Source organism: Elephas maximus, chromosome 20 (assembly GCF_024166365.1).
Source record: "Elephas maximus indicus isolate mEleMax1 chromosome 20, mEleMax1 primary haplotype, whole genome shotgun sequence".
NCBI classification, from domain to species: domain Eukaryota; kingdom Metazoa; phylum Chordata; class Mammalia; order Proboscidea; family Elephantidae; genus Elephas; species Elephas maximus.
In genome coordinates this window covers 66,881,828-66,906,017 of record NC_064838.1, presented here as the reverse complement: position 1 = coordinate 66,906,017, position 24,190 = coordinate 66,881,828, and the positions used below count along the sequence as shown (strand labels likewise).

Sequence of the window (24,190 nt, the reverse complement as noted above, 5' to 3'; positions counted from 1 at the left end):
TAATGGCCATTAACAATGGACTCAAACGTACCAATCATCATGAAGATGGTGTAGGCAGTGCAATGGTCACCACGAGTCTGTGCCGACTTGGCAGCGGCTGACAACTACTAAGAATTGAGGTAGGGGAGTGGGGTGTTGGAAAAAATAAATAAAGGCAATGGTTTGGTATAAAGTGAGTTTGGAAATCCTAAGAAAATATCTTTGAGGAACTATTTATGTACCTTACCTATCCAGGCCCTCCCACTCCAACATCAGGGATAAGAGAGCTTTTACTGAAATGAGAAAAAGCTCAGGTTATCACTATCAACACTAAGTTCTCTATTCCATATATGTAATAAATCAAAACACTTTTTGTGCTTCAGTTCTCTTTTGTGGTCAGCTCTAAGGAAGGAAAACAGAAAGAAGGGGGAAAGTGGAGCCAGCACCAGGAGCAGGGAGTAAACCAGACACAAAAAGACTGAGAGACAGAGACATGCCACAGGAGAGGGTAAATTCAAGGAGAGACACAAGGGGGAATGGGAGAGGGAAGGAAGCAGGGAAAAAGTACAAGCTCACAGAGAGGGACATGGAGAAAGACAAATAGAACAGAAAGCCCAAATGGTTAGAATGGTATGAAGACAAATATACACACAAATTTCCTAGAAGCTTCCTTTCCAATCTCATGACCACTAAAGGCTTATACATGCATGTGACATTTGGGCAGCCATGTTAGTACCATGGCATCACATCTGGAGTGGGAACTAAGCGTTAAAGTCCATGAATTTAGGAGGAAAACAAGCGTCGTGAAGAAGGGAATTGAAAACCCCTTAAAAATACGCCAGCTGCCTTTGAGTTGACCATGACTCCCGGTGGCTCCATGTGTGTCAAAGCAGAACTCTCATAGGGTTGTCAGTGGCTGATCTTTCAGAAGTAGATCATCTCTGGGTGGACCTGAACCTCCAGCCTTGAGGTGAGCAGCCAAGTAGGCACCTAGGTCACTCAGGCACTTTTTTTTAATTAATATTTTTTAATCTTGTTTTAAATTTGGTACTTGCTTTAAAAATAATGAGATTTTATAATTCTGACCAGTGTTTATGCCTTACTATTTTAATAAGTCACTTTTTTTCTTCTTTTTAAAATTTTTCCCCCTGTATTCTGTGTTGTCGTTCCCTTCACTGAAGTTGATCCCTGTCTACTAACTAGTGAATTCCCCTCCCTCCTCACCCTTGTAACCATGAAAGAATGCTTTTTTTTCTGTTTAAACCTTTTCTTGAGTTCTTATAATAGTCCTAGAGTCATCATCAACTGCCATTATATGTGCCTTAAGAAGTCCCCAGATGCAAAAATTCTCAACAAAACTCTAGCCAATAGAATTCAGCAGCATATCAAAAAAATAATATACCATGACCAAGTAGGATTCATACCAGGTATGCAAGGATGGTTCAAAATTTGCAAATCAATCAACATAATCCACCACATAAATAAAAAGAAAGAAAAGAATCCTATGATCATCTCAATTGATGCAGAAAAGGCATTCAACGAAGTCCAACAACAATTTCTGAGAAAAACTCTCAATAAAATAGGTATAGAAGGAAAATTTCTCAACCTAATAAAGGGCATATATGCAAAACCAATGGCCAACATCATTCTTAATGCAGAAAGGCTGAAAACGTTCCTCTTTAGAACAGGAACAAGACAAGGATGCCTTTTATCACCACTCCTATTTAACATTGTGTTGGAAGTCCTAGCTAAAGCAATAAGGCAAGAAACAGAAATATAGGGCCTCCACATTGGTAATGAAGAAGTTAAACTGCCCCTATTTGCGGATGATATGACACTATACATAAAAAAAAACCAAGAGACCCCATGAGAAAACTATTGGAACTAATGGAAAGATCCAGCAAAGTTGCAGGATACAAGATAAACATACAAATATCAGTTGGATTCCTAAACACCAATAAAGAGAGCGATGAAAAGAATATCAGGAAAACAATACCATTTATAATACCTAGCGCCGTCGAGTCAATTCTGACTCACAGCGACCCGGTGGCGTAGTGGTTAAGTGCTGCCATTTATAAGAGCCCCTAAAAAAATTAAATACTTGGGAATAAATCCAACCAGGGATATAAAAGGCCTATACAAAGAAAACTACAAAACACTACTGCAAGAAACCAAAAGAGACCTACATAAGTGGGAAAACATACCATGCTCATGGATAGGTAGACTCAACACTGTGAAAATGACAATTCTACTGAATGCAATTTACAAATACAATGCAATCCCGATCCAAATATCAACAACATTCTTTGAAGAGATGGAAAAACTAATCACTAACTTTATATGGAAAGGGAAGAGGCCCTGGATAAGTAAAGCACTACTGAAGAAGAAGAATAAAGTAGAAGGAATCATGCTACCTGACCTCAGAACCTACTATACAGCTATGGTAGTCAAAACAGCCTGGTACTGGTACAACAACAGATACATTAAGCAATGGAACAGAATTGAGAACCCAGATGTAAATTCATCCACCTATGGTCACCTGATCTTCGACAAGGGCCTAAAGTCCATCAGATGGGGAAAAGTCAGTCTTTTTAACAAATAGTACTGGCAAAACTGGATGTTCATCTGCAAAAAAATGAAACAGGACTCCTACCTCATACTGTATACAAAAACTAACTCAAAATGGATCAAAGACCTAAATATAAAGCCAAAAACCACGAAGTTCATAGAGGAAAAAATAGGATCAATGCTAGAGGCCCTCATATACAGCATTAACAGGATAAAAACCACAACCAACAATGCACAAGCTCCAGAGGAAAAGCTAGATAACTGGGATCTTCTAAAAATTAAACACTTATATGCTCATCAAAGACTTCACCAAAAGAGTAAAAAGAGAACCTACAGACTGGGAAAAAACTTTTGGCTCTTACAAATCAGACAAAGGTCTAAGCTCTAAAATCTACAAGAAAATCCAACACCTCTACAACAAAAAGACAAATAATCCAGTTAAAAAATGGGCAATAGAAATGAAGAAACACTTCACCAAAGATGACATTCAGGTAGCCAGCAGACACACAAGAAAATGCTCACGATCTCTAGCCATTAGAGAAATGCAAATCAAAACCACAATGAGATACCATCTCACCCCAGCATTACTGGCACAAATCAATAAAACAGGAAATAACAGATGTCGGAGAGGCTGCGGGGAGACTGCAGCTCTTATGCAGTGCTGGTGGGAATGCAAAATGGCACAACCATTTCGGAAAATGATATGGCGCTTCCTTAGAAAGCTAGAAATAGAAATACTGTATGATCCAGCAATCCCAGTCCTGGGAATACATGATAGAGAATTAAGAGTCTTCACATGGACAGACATGCACACCCATGTTCACTGCAGCACTGTTTACAATAGCAAAAAGAGGGAAACAACCTAAATGCCCATCAACAGACGAATGGATAAAGAAATTGTGGTACATACACACAATGGAGTTTCACGCAACACTAAAGAACAATGAATCTGTGAAGCATCTTGTAACATGGATGAATCTGTAGGACATTACGCTGAGTGAAATAAGTCAATCAGAAACGGACAAACATTATATGAGACCACTACTGTAAATGCTCATGAAAAGGTTTACATACAAAAAAGGAACAATCCTTGATGGTTACAAGAGGGGAGGTGGGGATGGAAAAAACACTTAATAGACAATATATAAGTGAAAACTTTGGTGAAGGGCAAGACAGTACACAATACTGGGGAAGCCAGCACAACCTGTACAAGGACAGGTCATGGTAGCTTGACACATCCAAACTCCCTGAAGGACCACACTGCTGGGCTGAGGGCTGTGGGGACCATGATCTCGGGGAATATCTAGCTCAGGTGGCATAATATAGTTCATAAGGAATATGTTCTACATTCTACTTTGGTGAGTAGCCTCTGGGGTCTTAAAAGCCTGTGAGCAGACATCTAGGATGCTGTACTGGTCTTGCCCCTTTGGGAGCAAGGAAGAATGAAGAAAACTAAAGATACAAGGGAAAGATTAGTCCAAAGGACTAATGGACCACATCTACCACGGCCTCTACCAGACTGAGTCTAGAACAAGATGGTGACTGGCTAACACCACTGACTGCTCCGACAGGGATCACAGTAAAGGTTCCTGGACAAAGCTGGAGAAAAATGTAGAACAAAACTCTAACTCCAAAAGAAAGACAAGACTTGCTGGCCTGACAGAGACTGGAGAAACCCTGAGAGTATGACCCCTGGGCACCCTCTCAGCTTGGTAATGAGGTCACTCCTGAGGTTCACCCTTCAGCCAAAGACTGAACAGGCCCATGGAACAAAACAAGACTAACAGGGCACACCAGCCCTGGGGTGGGAACAGGAAAGCTAGTAACAGGGAACCCAGGGTTGAGAAGGGAGAGTGTTGACATGTCATGGGGTTGTTAACCAATGTCATAGAACAATGTGTGTACTAACTGTTTAATGAGAAACTAGTTTGTTCTGTAAACCTTCATCTAAAGTACAATTAAAAAAAAAAAAAAAGAACACACACAAAAAACCAGAAGTCTCTGGAACAAAAGGACAAATATTGTACCAGGGACTCCTTAAGGCGCACATAATGGCAGTTGCTGATGGCTCGAGGTAAGGCTCTGCATCAGTTTCTCTCTCTATCAGCCATGGATCAGCACACACTCCTTGGGGCACAGAGGCAGTGGTTAGCTGGGACTGTGCATTGCCATGAACAACAGAATTGCAGGCCACCTTTCTAAGCAGACGTTTGTTTGGCCTTGGGCCTTTACCCCGTGTCCAGGAAGAGCAGGAGAGCCATGCCCTCCTCGGACACCAAGCCTGCGTCATGTTCTCAGAGAAGTGGCTCAGGAGAGAAGAGTGAATTGATTCCTCACCGACTTACCTATACCTACTTTTACCTGCCATTTATCTTCTTAGTAACTTAAACTATTTCTTAAGTGTGTCCGCGCCAGGAACTGTGGCATACGCAGATAAATAGGACAGAATATAACCAAAACCAAACCCATTGCCGTCAAATCAATTCCAACTCGTAGTGATCCTATCGGACAGAGTAGAACTGCCCCCATAGGGTTTCCAAGGAGCGGCTGGTGGATTCCAACTGCCGACCTTTTTGTTAGTAACCGAACTCTTAACCACCATGACACTCAGACTCCAGGAAAGAATATAGGCAAAGAAAAAATACAGCAAACCAATATAAAATGGGGAAATGGAACTAACCTAATGTCTACTACAGCAGGCACATTCACCGTTTGTTCTTCGTATGGGATATAAGAAAAAGTAATTAAGAAAACAGAAAGCCAGTAAATAGTTAAAATTCATAGGAGACCAAGGCTTATTAGCATACATCAGGAGCAGCCAGCTAGTCTTAAATCCTCATCACTTAGCTAGAAGCTAATGCCAGGAGCTGCAAGGTTATCTCGAAATGTTCTTTATGAATGCATTATCTTTTCATTCTACAAAAAATGAAAGAAAGGGAAATAACTTTAGATGAAATCAAATGAGAACTGGCATAATAGAAAGTTAAGGCTCCTCAGGAAGCAGGGAGATGCTATCTGTCTTGCAAAGATATTTTAGACAACGCTCAAGAACTAGAGTGGGTACAACCAAGTCGCTCTACTGATTACACAGGATTGGATATATAGCACTCTCAGGGGGTTAAGACAGATATGAAGACTAAGACTATTTTATGGGAAAGTTACCGTCTGTATGTAATAGGCCATTTTCAATATTAACTTTCTGTATCCATATTTTAATGTCCAAAAGACAGAGTCTATGTTACAGGTAAGTAACCTGTAAATTTTCATCGGAAAAAATAAATGCTTCCTCCTGGATATATTTTCTGAAAGCAGAAGGTTCAAGGAAGACTTTGGGGACAAGAAAAATATGCATTGTTTTAAGATTAATGATTTAAGAAAAAGAAGTGTTTTCTTCATCTAGGTCTGCAAGATGGATGTAAAATGAATGCTGGCAGCAGAGATATACCTTGTGGCTTATGTTTTCATTTAATTCAAACTTTATTTTGTGGTAATTGTAGATCCATGTGCAGTTGTAAGTAATCATACAGAAAGAACCCTTTGCCCACTTTCTTCCAACGGTAACATCTTGCAAACTGTACTATCGTGGTATGTCTTGTTTTTTTCTAAACTGCAATTATCCAGGTTGCTGTCTGGGAATTACCACATCCCGCCTTTAACTGAACTGTGTGTGTGCTGGTCAGTTAAATTTACAGGATCCAGACATCCTATACAGAGCAACAAAATCTTCATTTCTCCAATGAACTAGAGAACTTAGTAATTTATTTGGCATTTTAAAATCTACAGAGACAACCCCTTTATTTAAGAGAAAAAAGTTTCTCTGTTTGGGATAAAAAAAAAAAAAGTTGATATGTGTGCCCAAGTTCCCAAATTACCAGAGGCAGAAACTCTTTCAAGAGAATAAGTATACGATTCCACATTCTTGTTTCAGATTACTTATGGTTATCAAAACCCCTTCTGGAGAATCCATATTTTGCAATACTAGCCCACACAGTATTATGTCATGAATTTTACGGTAATAAGTACAGCTTGAGAAGTAACGAGGATTTATTTCTGCTTCTCAGAAAGCTGCACTTCTTCTTAAATCCCTGAAGACAGATGCTTCCGTGTCTCTAAAATCAGGTGCATGAACTCAGATACGCAACAAGTTGCAGATCACTCTAGGAAGTCAGCAGAGTGACAGAGATTGATAATCAGCTTCTGGAAGACCAAGGTCATGAATCAACTTGCACTGAGTGAACCCTATACCCGTCTAAGACCTGTCATTGGTGATACAGAGCTGAAAGCTGTCACTGAAACGTGTTATCTTTGCAGAAGGCTGTCAAGCATTCCAAGTCAAGCAGACAACCCAGCGAGTTGTCTCTGGCAGGCTGCTGGAAAGTGGCCCTGAGGAGACACTCAACTCCAAACTCCCATTACACCCAGTGTGGCAAAGCTCCTGTTCACCATACTCAGACTGTCGAAGGAGTAATAATCCCATCGTGGTTCTCCAAAGGGCACCGACATGTGAAATGTAAAGCAGGATCACTGGTGGAGAAATCCTGCATTGTAACAGTAAGCGCACGATTTGCGTTGGGGGGCTCAGGAGCGGGGTGAAAAAGTGTGCACATACAAATTTCTGATAACACAGCCTTCCATGAGCAGCTACTCAAATGGCTGAATTAAGGTTCAAGAGGCGTAACCTGCTATAAGGCAGGAAGGAGAATTGTTGATGGGGACATTATTTAAAAAAGCCCAAAGCCAGGAACTACGGTGCTGAGTGAGTGGGAAACAATTTTATGAAAAAGACAAACCAACCCAAAGAAATCAGGCATGAGTAATCTTGGACAATGCTGGTTTAGAGAAAGAAACTGGATACACAAAGTAGCATGCATAGCCTCTGAAGTTAAAACAGAAGGCAACTCTGTGACCCGCAACACAAACGGGACCAAAGAGTTGACGGTAAAGTCATTTTAGCCCACCATGAAGGCTTCACATAGCCAAAGGCCCTGAAAGGGATTGCAGAGTGGGTTGTGGCTAACATCCTTGGTTACAAATGGTTGATTTAAAAAGAAGAGAAAAAAAAAAATTTTTAATGGGCTAGCGTATGAGGAGTTGGTTCAGTGGTAGAATTCTTGCCTTCCATGTGGGAGATCCAGGTTCAATTCCTGCCAAAGCACCAAGTGTGCAATCACCACCTATCTGCCCACGGAGGCTTGTGTGTTGCTATGATGCTGAACAGGGTTCAGTAAAGCTTCCATACTAAGATAGACTGGGAAGAAAGGCCTGGTGCTCTACTTTCAAAAATCAGCCAGTGAAAGCCCTGTGGATCACAACGGTCCGATCTGCAATCGACCATGGAGATGGCATAGAATGGCGCGGCGTTGCCCTCCATTGTTGATGGGGTCACCATGAGTGTGGGGCCAACTCAATGGCAGCTAACAATAACAAAAATTATAGGCAGTTAAATAATAAGATACAAAAATATCTTTAGCAATTAACAGGACCCCGGGCAGCCCTAAAGAGAAACTTAATAAAACATGCCAGTGTTTATTTTCATACTGGACACTGAGGCATGGCAATGTCTTCTCTGCTACTTACCACAGACAATCTAGACATTAAGAGAAGCACCACGGTGACTGACAGGAGGCAGCTCTGTGCATTAACCACGGCGAAAGGACGATGCCTCCCATTCATAAATTCCAAAGCACGAGTGGGACGGGTAAAAGGCAGCAGAAGATCCATCTGCTGGTCTGATACATAAAGGGATGAGGCATTGCTCTTTACTCTGACACAGCAAGAAACATTACTGAAGCAAAGTCTCAAGGGAGACAAAAATTGCATTTCCATTTGTCTGGAGGAGCGCTGTCCAATCGAACTCTCGGCAATGACAGAGTGTTCCGTATCTGCACTGCCCGATATGATAGCCACTTGCCGCGTGTGGCTACTGAGCACTTGACAATGTAGCTAGTGCAACTAAGAAACTGAATTTTTAATTAATTAAAATTAAAATAGCCACGTGCGGCTTAGAGGCCACCATATGGGACAGCACAGGTTTCTGAAGGTCTGGGTCACACCTGGCTAATGTGGGTGGCGATTTAAGGGCAAACCCTTCCTGCATCAATGCACCAGCAACAACAACGATAGCAAACACAGGTAAGTGCTGTGAGACAAAGCCACTCAACCCACTGCATGTATTGACTCACTTGATCACAGCAATCCTAGGCAGGCGATGCTATTCTATTATCCACGTTTTATGTATTTTCTTAAAAACTGAGTCACAGAGTGATTAAGTAATTTGTCCAAGTCACACAGCGAGTCAAGAGCTGCTCGGCAAACCAAGGGCCAATTTCCAAGCTCTTGCTCAGCAACAGGCTCCCCATAGCTACATGTACTCTTTAAGGAGCAAGTGACCGTTAAGGTTACTAGTGACAGCGAGACTTGTTTCATGTTGACCTGCGGACAGGTAAAGAAGACACAGCCTACCTGTTTTCCCCGTGTTTTTCATCCAGGTTTTGTTAGAGGACTCGTTGTCGAAGCCATCAAGCTGCAGGTCCTGGTATTCCTCGCCGACACGTGCATGCTGGTCTAAAATGTCTATAGGAGACTGGTGACGGCCCCCGCAGCTGACGCTGGACGTGACCCAGTGCTCAGGACCATAGGCACCTGTCAAAGAAAACAGCACTTCAATCCTGATGGCTCGTGGGTTCAATACGGATGGAACTGATGAGACTGCGGAAGCCAAGCACTGCCTCTTGCACTGCACATGTACATTTCTACATGTGCTTGCTCTGAAGACATTAAACCAAAAACCAAACCCAGGGCCACTGAGACAATTCCGACTCACAGGAAACCCTGGTGGCGTAGTGGTTAAGTGCTACGGCTGCTAACCAAAGGGTGGGCAGTTTGAATCCACCAGGCACTCCTTGGACACTCTATGGGGCAGTTCTACTCTGTCCTATAGGGTCGCTATGAGTATGAGTCTGAAGACATTAGAGTACTGAAAACTAAGGCTCAAGAACCATCCGCTCGATATGGCAAGGAGATTTAAGAAAGATATGTTTCTTAAGATGGTTTTGCTTCTTGATTTGTAATCAAACATTTGCTAGCTTCATCTTAATCAGAGAGTTGTCCAGAAGGGCGGTCAAAGTTGTTCATATTTTAAAAAAAAATCTTAATACGTGTTCTAAACAAGCAAAGCATTTGTTGACAAGAAAGCACCTTAACCAGTGTAAGCACGTTCTGCTCTTGTGAGCAGCATCCTAAACACATTACCTCTTAACGCACAGGAATTTGTGAAAAGGAAAAGAAAAAAATATGTAAAATTAAAAGCAACCCAAAACTAGATGACAGTCATTACGAACAACGGTACCAAGGCATGTTTTTCCCTTTGGCTGAAAGTGAAAGATTTTCAATGTGGCCAGAGCTTGCACACTTAACACGCTGATAGGTTAGAGTTAGGCTTAGGCTTCGTGTTACATCTAGGGTTAGGGTTAGGAATTTGCTTAATGTTAGGCTTCAGGCTATGTCCAGGGTTAGTGTCAACTGTAGGGTTAGATCTAGGTTTAGGGTCAGGGATAGGGTAAGGGTCAGATCTAGGATTTCGGGTAGGGCTAGTTTGAGGGTTAGAGCTAGATCTAGGGTCGGGGCAGGGTTTCGGTTAAGGTTACACATAGTGTTAGCTTGTACACTCACGTCTCCGCTTCTCTCCCTCTCTCTCATACGAGATGGGTGGTAGTAAGTTTCTTTCAGACTAGACTCATGTAGTGTTCGAATAAACAAAAACTTTATTGGGACATACCCCACAGAAATAAAGGGAGAAAACGTGACCATAAAGATAATTCTAACTGGAGCTTAGACTGTGGAATAATGGGAGGCAGAGAACATGCCGCATCTGCCTCTCTGCCCAGTGAGAAATGAAACACTATGGGGGCAAAGCCCATCATGTTGATAACCAGCTCTGAGGTTTTTCTGCACCCTAGCTTTAACCCTTCTGGACCGACAAAGCAGGAGCAATCTGTTAGAAAGAAATAACCCTTACTAAGATATATCCCCTTTTGATAATTAAATATAAAATATTAAGTTTAAACATTACTATTTTTAGAAAACTTAGATTTCCAAATCAATAAAGTTTAGAGTGTGTATATACGTACACATATGTATAACTTCTAGGATATTTAGCTCTCAATTTCTTCACAGACCAGATGGAAGGGGATGAATGGCCAGCTTGCTTTTAGGAGAGCAGCCTACCCACCAACAGTATCCTTGTGCCCCCAGTGTGCACCTGGCCTCGTGTGGCAGAGGACAAATGAAACCTTAGCATAATCTCCTGCCTACTGAAGGAGAGCCCACATGGGTGCCCATCACTGCCACCAAGCGCTCTGTCATCGTTTTCCCAGTTCCCTTCTCATTTTCTTTATCTCACCATTTACAGCAGACATAAACAAGGGAGCTGTGAAAAAGAGGAGCAACCACACAAAATCTTCTCAGTCATGATAATGGAAGCTTCCGGCTGTAGGAATAATTGATGCAGCTCCCTAAAACTGATTCGTATCCTTGCTCTCTGGGAAAGAACCCAGCCTCGCTCTCACTCTAGGTCATTTTCCCTAATCCTCACTTCAAAGGGTATGATAAAAAAAGACCATCAGAAAGAACAGGCACACTGACTGGCAAAGGCCTCGCAACCTCAGAGCACTTCGGAAAATCATTTACAAGTGCCGTAATACCTCCCAGGGAAGTTCAAAGTCATGGTTTTCTTTACTGAAGAACTCCAACTAAATTAGGAAAGGTCAACAGTTTCTCAATTCCGTTGTTTCACCTCTTGGCCAAACTCACAAAGACTGTGATGAGCCCTGAAAGGAAGAGCGCTTGTACTTGCAAGCAAAGGGAGGAATGATGATCTGCCCAATTCTGACCAATCTTTATGCTCATTTTACATCTATATGTGAAGAAACCAGGGCATATAGTATTTCCAGTCACCTGTCTACTACTCAAATTTCCTACCAGATGCCAAAGGAATCCACTGAAAAACTGAATACAGTGACAGTTGATATATTTGATACTGACAAAATTAAAAATATGGTTAGCCACAACTGGACCTGTATCTTCAAATCACGGAAACTACTGTTTTAACATTATACATCTACGTATATAGCCAGTTAAGCAGCTACTGTCAGGCAGACTGACTCATGGTGACCTCGTGTGTCAGAGCAGAGCTGTGTTCCACAGGGTCTTCAATGGCTGATTTTTGAGGAGGAGATTTCCAGGCCTTTTTTCCGAGGCAAATCTGGACGGATTCAAATCTCCAGCCTTTAGGTTGGACCTTGTAGGAACTTACTAGTCCAATAAAATCTCATTCAATAGGAAAAATTGCTATGGAACACGATACATACGACTCCAAAGAAATAAGAATGCAAACCGTCCTTTGTAAAAACACACAGATGCCTAACAATTATCCTCGTAATAAAAAAATACACTGCAATCTCTGAAAAGCACTTGCCATTCATATTATTTTTCACAACCTTGCAGACATGGGTGAAATATGATTTAGCACTCTATAAAAATACAATCAGGGTTCGTACCAGCAGTATTCATTTATTCACTGGTAACAATGTGAAGATTTAAGCCAACTACACGCTTGCTTTCGCACTTCTACCCAATATACGTTCAAGTGCAATTTTAATTGAAACTGATCTTCCACTTCAGATTTTAAATTAATTCCTCTTTGGAGTGCTTCATGCTCCAGACACCCTTGCCTTGTGAAACCCCTATGTCATAATGGAGGAAACAGAACACTTTTTCCAAGCTTCCAGGTATTGATTACCAATTCTCACATCAAAGCACCATCACAATTCCACACTGTATAAATCTCTCTGGAGTTAAGACACTTTCTAAAGGACAGAGAATTATATCATTAATCATCTGCAGTTGCCCAAGTCTCACAGTACTGAATGCTCTGTTTTTCAGAACTTGGAATAAATGTTTTTAAATAAGAAACATGACACTAAATAAAGACTGTGTTTAACTTAAACCTAATTTTTGGGAAAAACAATCAGCAAGAAGCCATCCTCTCTTGGGTATGACATTACCCATCTGAAACAAGGAAGGCAAAGCCATCGGCCAGTTAGTTTACAATTTAGTGATTCTTTCTTAGAACGGGCAGGATGATTCTGCATTTGGGCAGCTGACAACTAATTCTGATCAGCTCACCAGCTCTGACATGCCAAGCTGACACACAAAGTTATGCTTCCAAGCCCCCGCGTGTCTGTCAGTTTGTCGTACTGTGGGGGCTTCTGTGTTGCTGTGATGCTGGAAGCTATGCTACCGGTATTCAGATACCAGCAGGGTCACCCATGGAGGACAGGTTTCAGCTGAGCTTCCAGAATAAGATGGACTAGGAAGAAGGACCCGGCAGCCTACTTCTGAAAAGCATCAGCCAGTGAAAACCTTACGAAGAGCAGTGGAACACTGTCTGATATAGTGCTGGAAGATGAGCCCCCAGGTTGGAAGGCACTCAAAAGATGACTGGGGAAGAGCTGCCTCCTCAAAGCAGAGTCGATCTTAATGACGTGGATGGAGTCAAGCTTTCAGGACCTTCATCTGCTGATGTGGCACGACTCAAAATGAGAAGAAACAGCTGCAAACATCCATTAATAATCAGAACCTGGAATGTACGAAGTATGAATCTAGGAAAACTGGAAATCATCAAAAATGAAATGGAACACATAAACATCGATATCCTAGGCATTAGTGAGCTGAAATGGACTGGTATTGGCCATTTTGAATTGGACAATCATACAGTCTGCTATGCTGGGAATGACAACTTGAAGAGGAATGGTGTTACATGCATCGTCAAAAAGAACGTTTCGAGATGTATCCTGAAGTAAAACGCTGTCAGTGATAGGATAATATCCATACGCTTACAAGGAAGACCAGTTAATACGACTATTATTCAAATTTACGCACCAACCGCTAGGGCCAAGGATGAAGAAATAGAAGATTTTTAACAGCTGCTGCAGTCTGAAATTGATCAAACATGCAATCAGGATGCATTGATAATTACTGGTGATTGGAATGTGAAAGTTGGAAACAAAGAAGAAGGAACAGTAGTTGGAAAATATGGCCTCGGTGACAGAAACAATGCCGGAGATCCCACGATAGAATTTTCCAAGACCCACGACTGTAATAAATATTTTTTATTACACATACCTTCTTTCACCAACACAAATGGTGACTATACACATGGACCTCGCCAGATACAACACACAGAAATCAAACTGACTACATCTGTGGAAAGAGACGATGGAAAAGCTCAATATCATCAGTCAGAACAAGGCCAGGGGCCGACTGTGGAACGGACCATCGATTCCTCATATGCAAGTTCAAGCTGAAACTGAAGAAAATCAGAGCAAGTCCACGGGAGCCAAAATATGACCTTGAGTATATCCCACCTGAACTTAGAGACCATCTGAAGAATAGATTTGACACACTGAACACTAGTGACCGAAGACCAGACGACTTGTAGAATGACATCAAAGACATCATACATGAAGAAAGCAAGAGGTCATTGAAAAGACAGGAAAGAAAGAGAAGACCAAGATGGATGTCAGAGGAGACTCTGAAACTAGCTCTCGAACGTTGAGCAGCTAAAGCAAAAGGAAGAATTGATGAAGTGAAAGAACTGAACAGAAGATTTCAAAGGGCAGCTCGAGAAGACAAAGTATTATAATGACACGTGCAAAGGAGCTGGAGATGGAAAACCAAAAGGGAAGAACATGCTCGGCATTTCTCAAGCTGAAAGATTTGAAGAAAAAATTCAAGCCCCGAGTTGCAATACTGAAGGATTCCATGCGGAAAATACTAAAGGACGCGGGAAGCATCAAAAGAAGATGGAAGGAATACAAAGAGTCATTATACCAAAAACAATTAGTCGATGTTCAACCATTTCAAGAGGTGGCATATGATCAGGAACCAATGGTACTGAAGGAAGAAGTCCAAGCTGCTCTGAAGGCATTGGCGAAAAACAAGGCTCCAGGAATTGATGGAATATCAACTGAGATGTTTCAACAAACAGATGCAGCGCTGGAGGTGCTCACTCATCTATGCCAAGAAATATGCAAGACAGCTGCCTGGCCAACCGACTGGAAGAGATCCATATTTATGCCTATTCCCAAGAAAGGTGATACAACCGAAAGTGGAAATTTTAGAACAATATCATTAATATCACATGCAAGCAAAATTTTGCTGAAGATCATTCAAAAACAGCTGCAGCAGTATATCTACAGGAACTGCCAGAAATTCAGGCCGGTTTCAGAAGAGGATGTGGAACCAGGGACATCATGGCTGATGTCAGATGGATCCTGGCTGAAAGCAGAGAATACCAGAAGGATGTTTACCTGTGTTTTATTGACTATGCAAAGGCATTCGACTCTGTGAATCATAACAAACTATGGATAACATTGCGAAGAATGGGAATTCCAGAACACTTAATTGTGCTCATGAGTAACCTTTAATTAGATCAAGAGGCAGTTGTTTGGACAGAACAAGGGGATACTGATTGGTTTAAAGTCAGGAAAGGTGTGCGTCAGGGTTGTATCCTTTCACCATACCTATTCAATCTGTATGCTGAGCAAGTAATCCGAGAAGCTGGACTATATGAAGAAGAATGGGGCATCGGGATTGGAGGAAGACTCATTAACAACCTGCGTTCTGCAGATGACACAACCTTGCTTGCTGAAAGTAAAGAGGACTTAAAGCACTTACTAATGAAGATCAAACGCTACCACCTTCAGTTTGGATTGCACCTCAACATAAGGAAAACAAAAATCCTCACAACTGGACCAATGAGCAACATCATGATAAATGGTGAAAAGATTGAAGTTGTCAAGGATTTCATTTTACTTGGATTCACAATCAACAGACATGGAAGCAGCAGTCAAGAAATCAAAAGACGCATGGCATTGGGCAAATCTGCTGCAAAGGATCTCTTTAAAGTTTTGAAAAGCAAAATGTCAAGATGTCACCTTGAAGACTAAGGTGCACCTGACCCATGTCATGGTATTTTCAATCCCATCATATGCATGTGAAAGCTGGATAATGAATAAGGAAGACCAAAGAAGAGTTGACGCCTTTGAATTGTGGTGTTGGTGAAGAATATTGAATACCATGGACTGCCAAAAGAACCAACAAACCTGTCTTAGGAGAAGTACAACTAGAACGCTCCTTAGAAGCAAGGATGGCGAGACTGTGTCTTGCATACTTTGGACATGTTGTCAGGAGGGATCAGTCCCTGGGGAAGGACATCAGGCTTGGCAGAGTATAGAACTCGGAAAAGAAGAAGACCCTCAGTGAGGTGGACTGACACAGTGGCTGCAACAAAGAGCTCAAGCATAGCAACGATTTTAAGGATGGCTCAGGACTGGGTGGTGTTTCGTTCTGTTGTGCATAGGGTCACTATGAGTTGGAACTGACTCGATGGCATCTAACAACAACAACATGTTTCCAAGGGAGAGAGGTGGGGGTGCCACAGAGACCACAGGGCAGTCTCAGCTGCCAGAAGTAATTTCCTATTCAACTGTTAAGGGTCTTGTAGGAATTAGATCCTAATGGAGACATGTGGCCAACCTGTAAGTACCACGGGAATTTAACAGTATGTCTCACTCAACCTATGATGAAAAATATTTTCTTTTTAAAGAGTTCCATGAACTTATCTGGAATCCCCAGCTAAAGGTCTGATGTCAGTTTAAATGCCCCCTGTGAGGGAGGCTGTCCGTGAGGCAGACACAGGAGTTTCCTGCTCTCCTGGCTATCATCATCAACATCACTATTGTAATTTACAGTGCATTCCTTAACAGCTGTCTTTCTCACTCACTAGGTGATGAACTCCACCAGAACATGCTCTGTCTTGCTCAACTTTATACTTATATCCAACACCCATTTACCACTGCCGTCGAGTCGACTGTGACTCATAGCGACCCGGGACAGTGTCGAACTGCCCAGTAGTGTTTCCAAGGAGGGACTGGTGGATTTGAACTGCTGACCTTTTGGTTAGCAGCTCAGGTTTTAACCACTGTGCTCCTAGGGCTCCCATCTCTTGCACAGGGTCTTGTATGTGATGAGCCCCATCAAACCGGCTACCACAGAGTAGATTCCAACTCATTGTGACCCTATAGAACAGGGAAAAACCACCCTATAGGGTTTCCAAGGCTGTACGTCTTGACAGAAGCGGATTACCACATCTTTCTCCCTCAGAGTGGCTGGTGGGTTCAAACCGCTGACCTTTTGGTTTATGGTTGAGCGCTTTAACCACTGTGCCACCAAGGCTAATACATATATTTTGGTATATAAATAAATTGGAAGAAAAGATGAAAGAGTGGGAGAGTTCTGCCTTAAAGACAGTACAGCGTGTTTTCTGTGCATTAGTTTGGTTTTCCTTCTATATAATCATCTGCTAACTTTTTACTAAGTCTTCCTCTTCCTTGGTGTCAAGCGTCAAGATATGTCAACTTCAAAAGCAAATACTCCTTTTTCTCATTAAAGCATTACATTGGTCTGTACTGTGACAAGGTAAAATAAGCTGCCAATATGTGATGTGCATAAAAGAACCTGTGTGCAAATTTAACAATCCCTCCAAGGGCAACAGTTTTTTGTTTCTTTTTTTAAGAAAGGAATGTGGTAAAACCACTGCTTTCCCAATGCCTTTCACAAAGCATAGTTCTCCTTAAAGCTCTCTTCTTTTTTCTATGCTTTAATAGACTTTTTTAATCAAAGAAGGTCAACCAAGGAGGAAAATTAGTCTTGCTAAGCAATCCATCACTGTACTCATTTAAATATTAACTCAATACTTAGAGCCAGGTGCGAAACTGAGAATGGGTACCAGGGAGCAGAGCTGCCCCAGTTCCCTTGGGGTTCCTCTGGGTGACTTACTTAAGCTATCTGTAGCTCAGCCTCCTCATCTGTGGGAAAATGAATGGTGTCCACACCAAAAGGTGGTTTTAGGGTCATATGAAATAGTCCATGAAGTACTTAGTATCTGGTGCATGATACAAGCTATTACAATGACATGGTTATATGGGAACATGTAGCCCAACCAAAGGCTAAGGCAGGATACAGGTGTTTCGTGGTCATGTAAAGAGAGGGAGGAGACTCCCACTTGTGCCTAGGACAGGGCTTCCCAGTAGGTGACACTTCTAAAGTGCAGAGAAGTTTACAAGGCCCTGGTCATCTTAGGTGGGTGCTGCTCACTTGAGAAGAGGCCAAGAGATAAATACAGCTGACCCCTCCAATAACCCATCCCATTAAGAGGAGCTTAATCACAGCCACAGATGGACTAAATGACTTGCTTTCAAAGAACATAGCAGGGAACGCAAAAAACAGCAAATTTATGGTAGAGAAACGTGACAAACATTACGGAACCAAGCGATGAGGGTTGACATCATCAGTGTTGTCACGTGGCTATCACATACCTGATGTGTGAAGAGAAGGGCCCTTTGCCTTCATGGTGTTCTTTCTAAAAACCCATAACCCTAGCCTAATTGTGAAGAAAACATCAGACTAACCCAAATTGAAGGACATTCTACAAAATACCTGACCATTAGTCTTCAAAACGGTCTACATCATAAAAAAAAAAAAAAGGAAAGGTTGAAAAACTGTCATAGACCAGAGTAGACTAAGGAGACATAATAATAAATGCAATGTGGCATCCTAGATTGACTGGTAGAACAAAAAGCGGAAGTTAATGGAAAAACTTGAGAGTTATCAATCAAGCCTGGAGTTTAGTTAATAATTATGTACCAGTGCTGGTCTCCAAGTCGATCCTGATGAAAAGGGTCATCTTTTTGTGGTTACTGTGGCAACAAGATGAAGAAGAAATATTTATGAAATTGTACACAAGCCAAATAAAGACAACGTCAGTTTTGTTAAGTGGTTAAATTTTAACGTCCAGATTTTCCCAGGTTTACTGGTATGCACTTGGGGGCACGTTTATGGGGTACAGATGGAGGAGATGAACACCAATTTAGGGATAGTCCTGGGACTGTTCTCATATCCTCTCTGCATGAAAGGAATTTGCACGTAGGAAAAGAGAGGCTGGTCTAAAAAAAAGAACAAGCTCATGGGTGATATTTTATCATTTAAGGCTATATAAAAATCTTGTAATATATAAAGTTGGAGAAATTCACCTTTAAAAATTATAGTTAAGAAGCAACATTATTAGCTTAATTTGTGGCTCATTTGTGCTCTCAAATAACCTACTTCTGCCTCCTTAGTGTGCCATTAACAAGTCACTGTATTTTTCTCACTCTGATATGCTACAGTTCAGTACACCAGCATCACGAAGACGTATTTCCAGCCTAGGGTGAATAAATCAAACACTGGAGGTTAATTCTAACTGGCCTGTTTAAGGCAGACAGAATTCCCCAGGGGAAAATAATGGCAACTACTGTAAATCTGGGCTCACATGTGAGAACCTACTTGATGTATATACATTTCTTTTTGGCAGATTTAGCCCCCAAAACTTGGTCAAAGTTCTTTGTTGTGAATACACAAAAAATGCATGAATTTTGAACCAAAACTAGTAATTTTCTATGAAAAAAAAATCAAATAAAAATCTGAGCGAAACATCTTAATTTTGTTTCCACCTGAGCAATATTAGTTAAAAAGACCAAATAGCAACAAATATAACTTCAGCAACAAGATTTTTCATTAAGTCAACTGTTGTTCAACAGCCTGGTGGTTAATGGTTAAGAGCTACTGCTGCTAACCAAAAGGTCAGCAGTTCAAAACCAAAGGGTGCTCCTTGGAAACTCTATGGGGCAATTCTACTCTGTTCTATAGGGTCGCTATGAGTTGGAATCAACTTGATGGCAGTGGGTTTGGTTTTCTTTTTTTTGGTTGTTCAATACAATTTTCTGCTAAAAACTGGCCTGAGAGGAAAAAAAGAGATAAAAGCCGTATTTTTAGAGCATATAAATCATACTTTTGTCTACAGGCAAAGAATTTCAAACACCTATCTGTGATTTTATCGGAAAACCTGGTGGCGTAGTGGTGAAGTGCTACGGCTGCTAACCAAAGGGTTGGCAGTTCGAACCTGCCAGGCGCTCTTTGGAAACTCTATGGGGTAGTTCTACTCTGTCCTATAGGGTCACTATGAGTCGGAATCGACTCGACAGCACTGGGTTGGGTTTTTGTTTTTTGTCATCTATGATTTTGGAGCGCTGGTGGTGCAATGGTTAAGAGCTTGGCTGCTAATGAAAAGGCTGACCGTTTGAATCCACCAGCCGCTCTCTGGAAACCCCATGGGGCAGTACTACCCTGTCCTGTAGGGCTGCTGTGAGTTGGAATGACTCGATGGTAATGGTTTTTGTTTTTTGTTAATCTATGATTTGTGTTCTAAATGATGGTTTCTCTCAATATGTAAGAGGTTCTTTACAGAAAATAAGCATACACCTTGAATTTATTTTACCACAATATATTGAAATAATGGCTTCTAGTCACTAATGAAAAGCCATTAAAAATAATGAATTCTGTCTAAATCTAATTAAAAACAAAAGTAATATACACGTTATGTGCTGTTTCTAGTCAAATATGCTTGTTAATGCCTCTCTCCAGAAACTTATATTGAAAGCATCAGCTGGCTCTAGGCTCACTACTCTGCATCTCATTGCCTACTGCTAACCAACAGCAGCGACTGAAAAGTGTGTGTTTTCATTGTTTTACCTCTTAACTAAAGCTTTTTCTCCCCAATCTAATGCACATCTTTAAATTAGTCCATTTTAAAATTAAAAAAAAAAAAAACTTTATGGGATTCGGCTCTCAATCCTTTTGCAGTCTCCAGTACGGGTAGCTTAATTACCCTCTGTGCGTTTATTGTTATAGGAATGCTACAGAGCTCTCATCTTGCTGATCTCCACTGTCTTCACTTTATTCATGTATAATTATAAAGCTGTTCAACTTTTTTGAAAGGAACAGTCTGATTTTTTAACCAGTTAAGAAAACGTAAATTTACCTTCCAGACAATAAAATACATTGGCAAGTTTTTTTCTTTTTATATTTTAGGTGTAAAAACTCTGTCCCTTTGTTTCACACCAGTGTTGTATCTTCAGGCAAACTATCAACAGCTGGCAATAAAAGAATACCCAAAATGGAAACTACTTTGTTAGTTTTGTAATGCCAAGTATTATCTGTCTAATTTCCTAGGGTCTGTATTTTAGCAATAAGCATTAAAACTAATTTCAGGTAAAACCTGAAACGTGACTAATTTCTGATGCCGTCAAGGCCTCTCTGGAGCCTATTTCCTGCTCTGAAAAATGAGGAATCAAAAACAGTGAGGATGGCACCAGCGACTACCTGGAGTGCCGAGGAGAAGATTCTGAGGCTGAGGAGAGGCTCAAAAGGAGTTGATTGATTAGTGATGCCTGCATGGGTGTGTGAGGTGCAAGTACTAAAGCATGTGCCATGAACATGCATGTCTTCGAGGACTGGAGGATTCTAAAGAGCTTTCAAAGGCACAGTCTGTACACATGTTTAGACTCTACCTGGGATTTAAAAGTTGTGTCTTTCAGGTCAAATCTGCCCCACATCCGAACATCCAATGAAAATTCCCATCAGCAGCTGGGATAGTTTATCCACTCAAAATCCAACTAGCATAAAGTTGGGCCAACATCACTTTTGCTTCTTGTAGACCCAACACGGAATTGATTATAACAAGCATCTCAGTTATTAGCAAAAAAGTCACAATTCTCAAGTCAAACACCTTAGGTGTTTTAAAAGTGGAGATAGGCTGGTCTGTACATGAAGTTTTCAAGCTTCAAGTCTGGTAGGTTTTCAAGCAGTCAGTATACTTCATTTGAAAAAGATCTGTCTGTTTAAAATTTTGACTGTCCACACAGATCATAGTATAGAAAATCATCCAAGTCCTAAAAAGATCAATCAAAAGCCATACTGGACAAAGCACTATGCAAGGAGGCTAGCAACTTGAGTTCCAGTTCAAGCATAGGAAATTGACCATAGCTCACGTGCTATCTCCAAATGACTCACAGATTGGATGTTGCTTATCAATAAAGATGAGACCAATTAGCAATGTCTGTCAAGGGCCATGGTGTAGCAAGTGGTAACAGACATGTTACTATTTGTTTTTTGTGTTCCAGTTTCAACTCTGGAAAGCAGAGTTCATTGTGGCAGTGCTCATGTCTTTTAACGCTTCAGTTTTCTTATATGCAAAAGAGTTACATTAGATCATCTCTAAAACTCAGAGTTCTGAATTCTCTAAGAGGGCTTCCTGGAACACCTGAAGAAAGGAACAGGCAGACGAGACATTTGCTCCTAGTCCACCAACATCCAACAGACAGACGAGACATTTGCTGACAGTCCACCAACATCCAACAGGCAGAAGAGACATTTGCTGACAGTCCACCAACATCCAACGCCAGTTGATGTGTTCTTAAAAGTAACTATAGGGATATGACAAGGATTACAGAATGATCACACAGAGAACCACGGTACTTGGCACATCCTAAGTTACCAGTGATCATGAAGATTGCACAGGACCTAGCAACATGTCCTGTTTTACCTAAGGTCGCTATGAGATGGAGTCAACTCTGCAACAACTAACAACAAAAACAAGCACTCAATAAACATTACTACACTTTCTCCTGGGAACCACCCCCCCCCCCAATAAGGTTTAGATGGTGTGACACCTCCCCCAGCTCCAGGAGCCTGACTGGCATTTGGCTATCAGCAGACTGCCAAGAGCAGACTGGCTCAGTATTGGGTGTTAAGCCAGGCCTAAACCAATCAGCACATGGGATTTCTGTGGTCAGAGGGACTGATGTAGGTTGTACCATTCTAAGCAAGGCTCTAGGCTTTTGTTCAAAGTCCTGGTGGCACAGTGGTTAAAGGGCTTGGCTGCTTATGGAAACACTGGCAGTTCAAACCCACCAGCTGCTCCAGGGGAGAAAGACGTGGCAGTCTGTTTCTGTAAAGATTCACAACCCTGGAAACCCAATGGGGCAGCTCTACTCTGTCCTACAGGGTTGCTGTGAGTCGGAATTGACTAGATGAGTCGGAATTGACTCGATGGCAATGGACTTGACTTTGGTTTTTGGTGAGGGAAAATACCGCTTCCCTCCCTTGAATGTGAACAGAGAAGGAGGAGGGAGTGGACTTGCAACCAGAAGAGAACAGGCTGGAGGCCAAAGCTGACATATAAAAGGGCAGGGGCAAAAGAAGGGAAGAAAAACAGAGGTGGGGGCCTGATCAAATCATGCCTGAATTTAAATTATATTTCTAGACTTTTCCATTTTAAGTACCTTTACATTTGAACCAGCTTAAGTATTCTGCTATTTATACCTAACAAATAGGATATAATCAGAATGTTAGTTTAAAAAGACCAACAGTTAAATTATTCAATGCTTTCTACATTCATCACTAAGATAAAAATGTCAAATTACAATGATAAAAATTGAGGAAGTATGCTGAATGGAATATATCAGATGACATCTGACTTCCTCCCCTCCTCTCTCTTTCTCCCTCTCCTCCCTATAGAAGAGGGTAAACCTGGGTAAAGGTTTAAAGATCTCATTTAGACAAGAGGAGAGGAAGGCAACAAGCTCGAAAGCCCTCTGCTGTAAATTTTTACTCTGGTAACACAGGAGTCATGGGATAGGAACCCCTGAAACCCCTTATAGGAACAGCTGCCTCTCACTGAGTCTTCTGCAGCAAATACCCACAGCTCAAGACATTAAGGGCAGGAAGACTTGCTGGGTAACCATGCATTATTCTGAAAGGTCAGAGCTGCATCCCAGGAAAGGAAACAAAACTGATGCTCAAGGTCTGGTTTAAACAAGGCTGGGGTTTCCTGTCTTTGTATGGAAGGCCTCTTCCACACGGTTGGTCTCTATTATCAGCATCATGTTCCACAATGTTTTGTTTAATGTAAGCAGCTCAGGCTCATGAGAAATTCCAATCACAAGACGACAAAGGGGGGAAAATTCTGGGGACAGAATTTGTGAGTTTGCTGTTTGGGAGGGCTAAGAGTCTATATTCCAACCCACTGACACAAGGGCTGAGAGGAAAAGAACAAGAAATTAAAAACAGTTTTATGAGGTACTTACTCAACAGCTGAGGGGCCTGGTGAGGACGGGTGTGGGGCCGGGAAATGCCTCAGAGAGTGCAGATGTGGTGACTAAGACCCTTCCTGAGACAACTATAGAGGAGAAATGTACGCTCAAGACATATTAACTATTAAACGCTATCTGGGGAACTGTCTAGACACAAAGCGCCACATTTATGAGGTAAAGCCGACACAACAGAACGGAAGCCCTGTCTCTGTCACACTGTGAGCAGCTGACTTCAACTTTTACTTTTCTGTTTCTGTAAACTTATAGTACAAGAGGCAATTAGAGGGGTTTAGCAAATATAACAATGGCAGAAAGAACATTAACAAAGCCCTTTATTCTACCTAATCAGGGCGGCCTTCCTTGACAAAAGCGATAGGATCCCATCTATTCTCTATTTCCTCGACCTCGGTAATCTCTCTTCCTGGTACAAGATCCATGGGAAATAAGCTCCGTGCCGTCAGAGTCTCTGTTTTGTTTATACATCACCCAGAAGGCATTTAATAAATATCTATTACAGGGCCAAAATTAAGGCAAGGAAGCGAGATACTTGC

At 41.5% G+C, this 24,190-nt stretch overlaps 1 protein-coding gene across 4 annotated transcripts in view; it reads right to left on the bottom strand.

Annotated features, from left to right (window-relative positions):
- The window catches only part of PTPRG (protein tyrosine phosphatase receptor type G), an 823,034-nt gene that overhangs the window by 341,180 nt on the left and 457,664 nt on the right, over positions 1 to 24,190 (bottom strand). For all 4 annotated transcript variants that reach the window (XM_049861696.1, XM_049861694.1, XM_049861693.1 and 1 more), the window contains one exon: positions 9,010 to 9,189. In XM_049861696.1, coding sequence (XP_049717653.1) covers positions 9,010 to 9,189 — 180 coding nt within the window. The remainder of the gene's footprint in view (positions 1 to 9,009; positions 9,190 to 24,190) is intronic.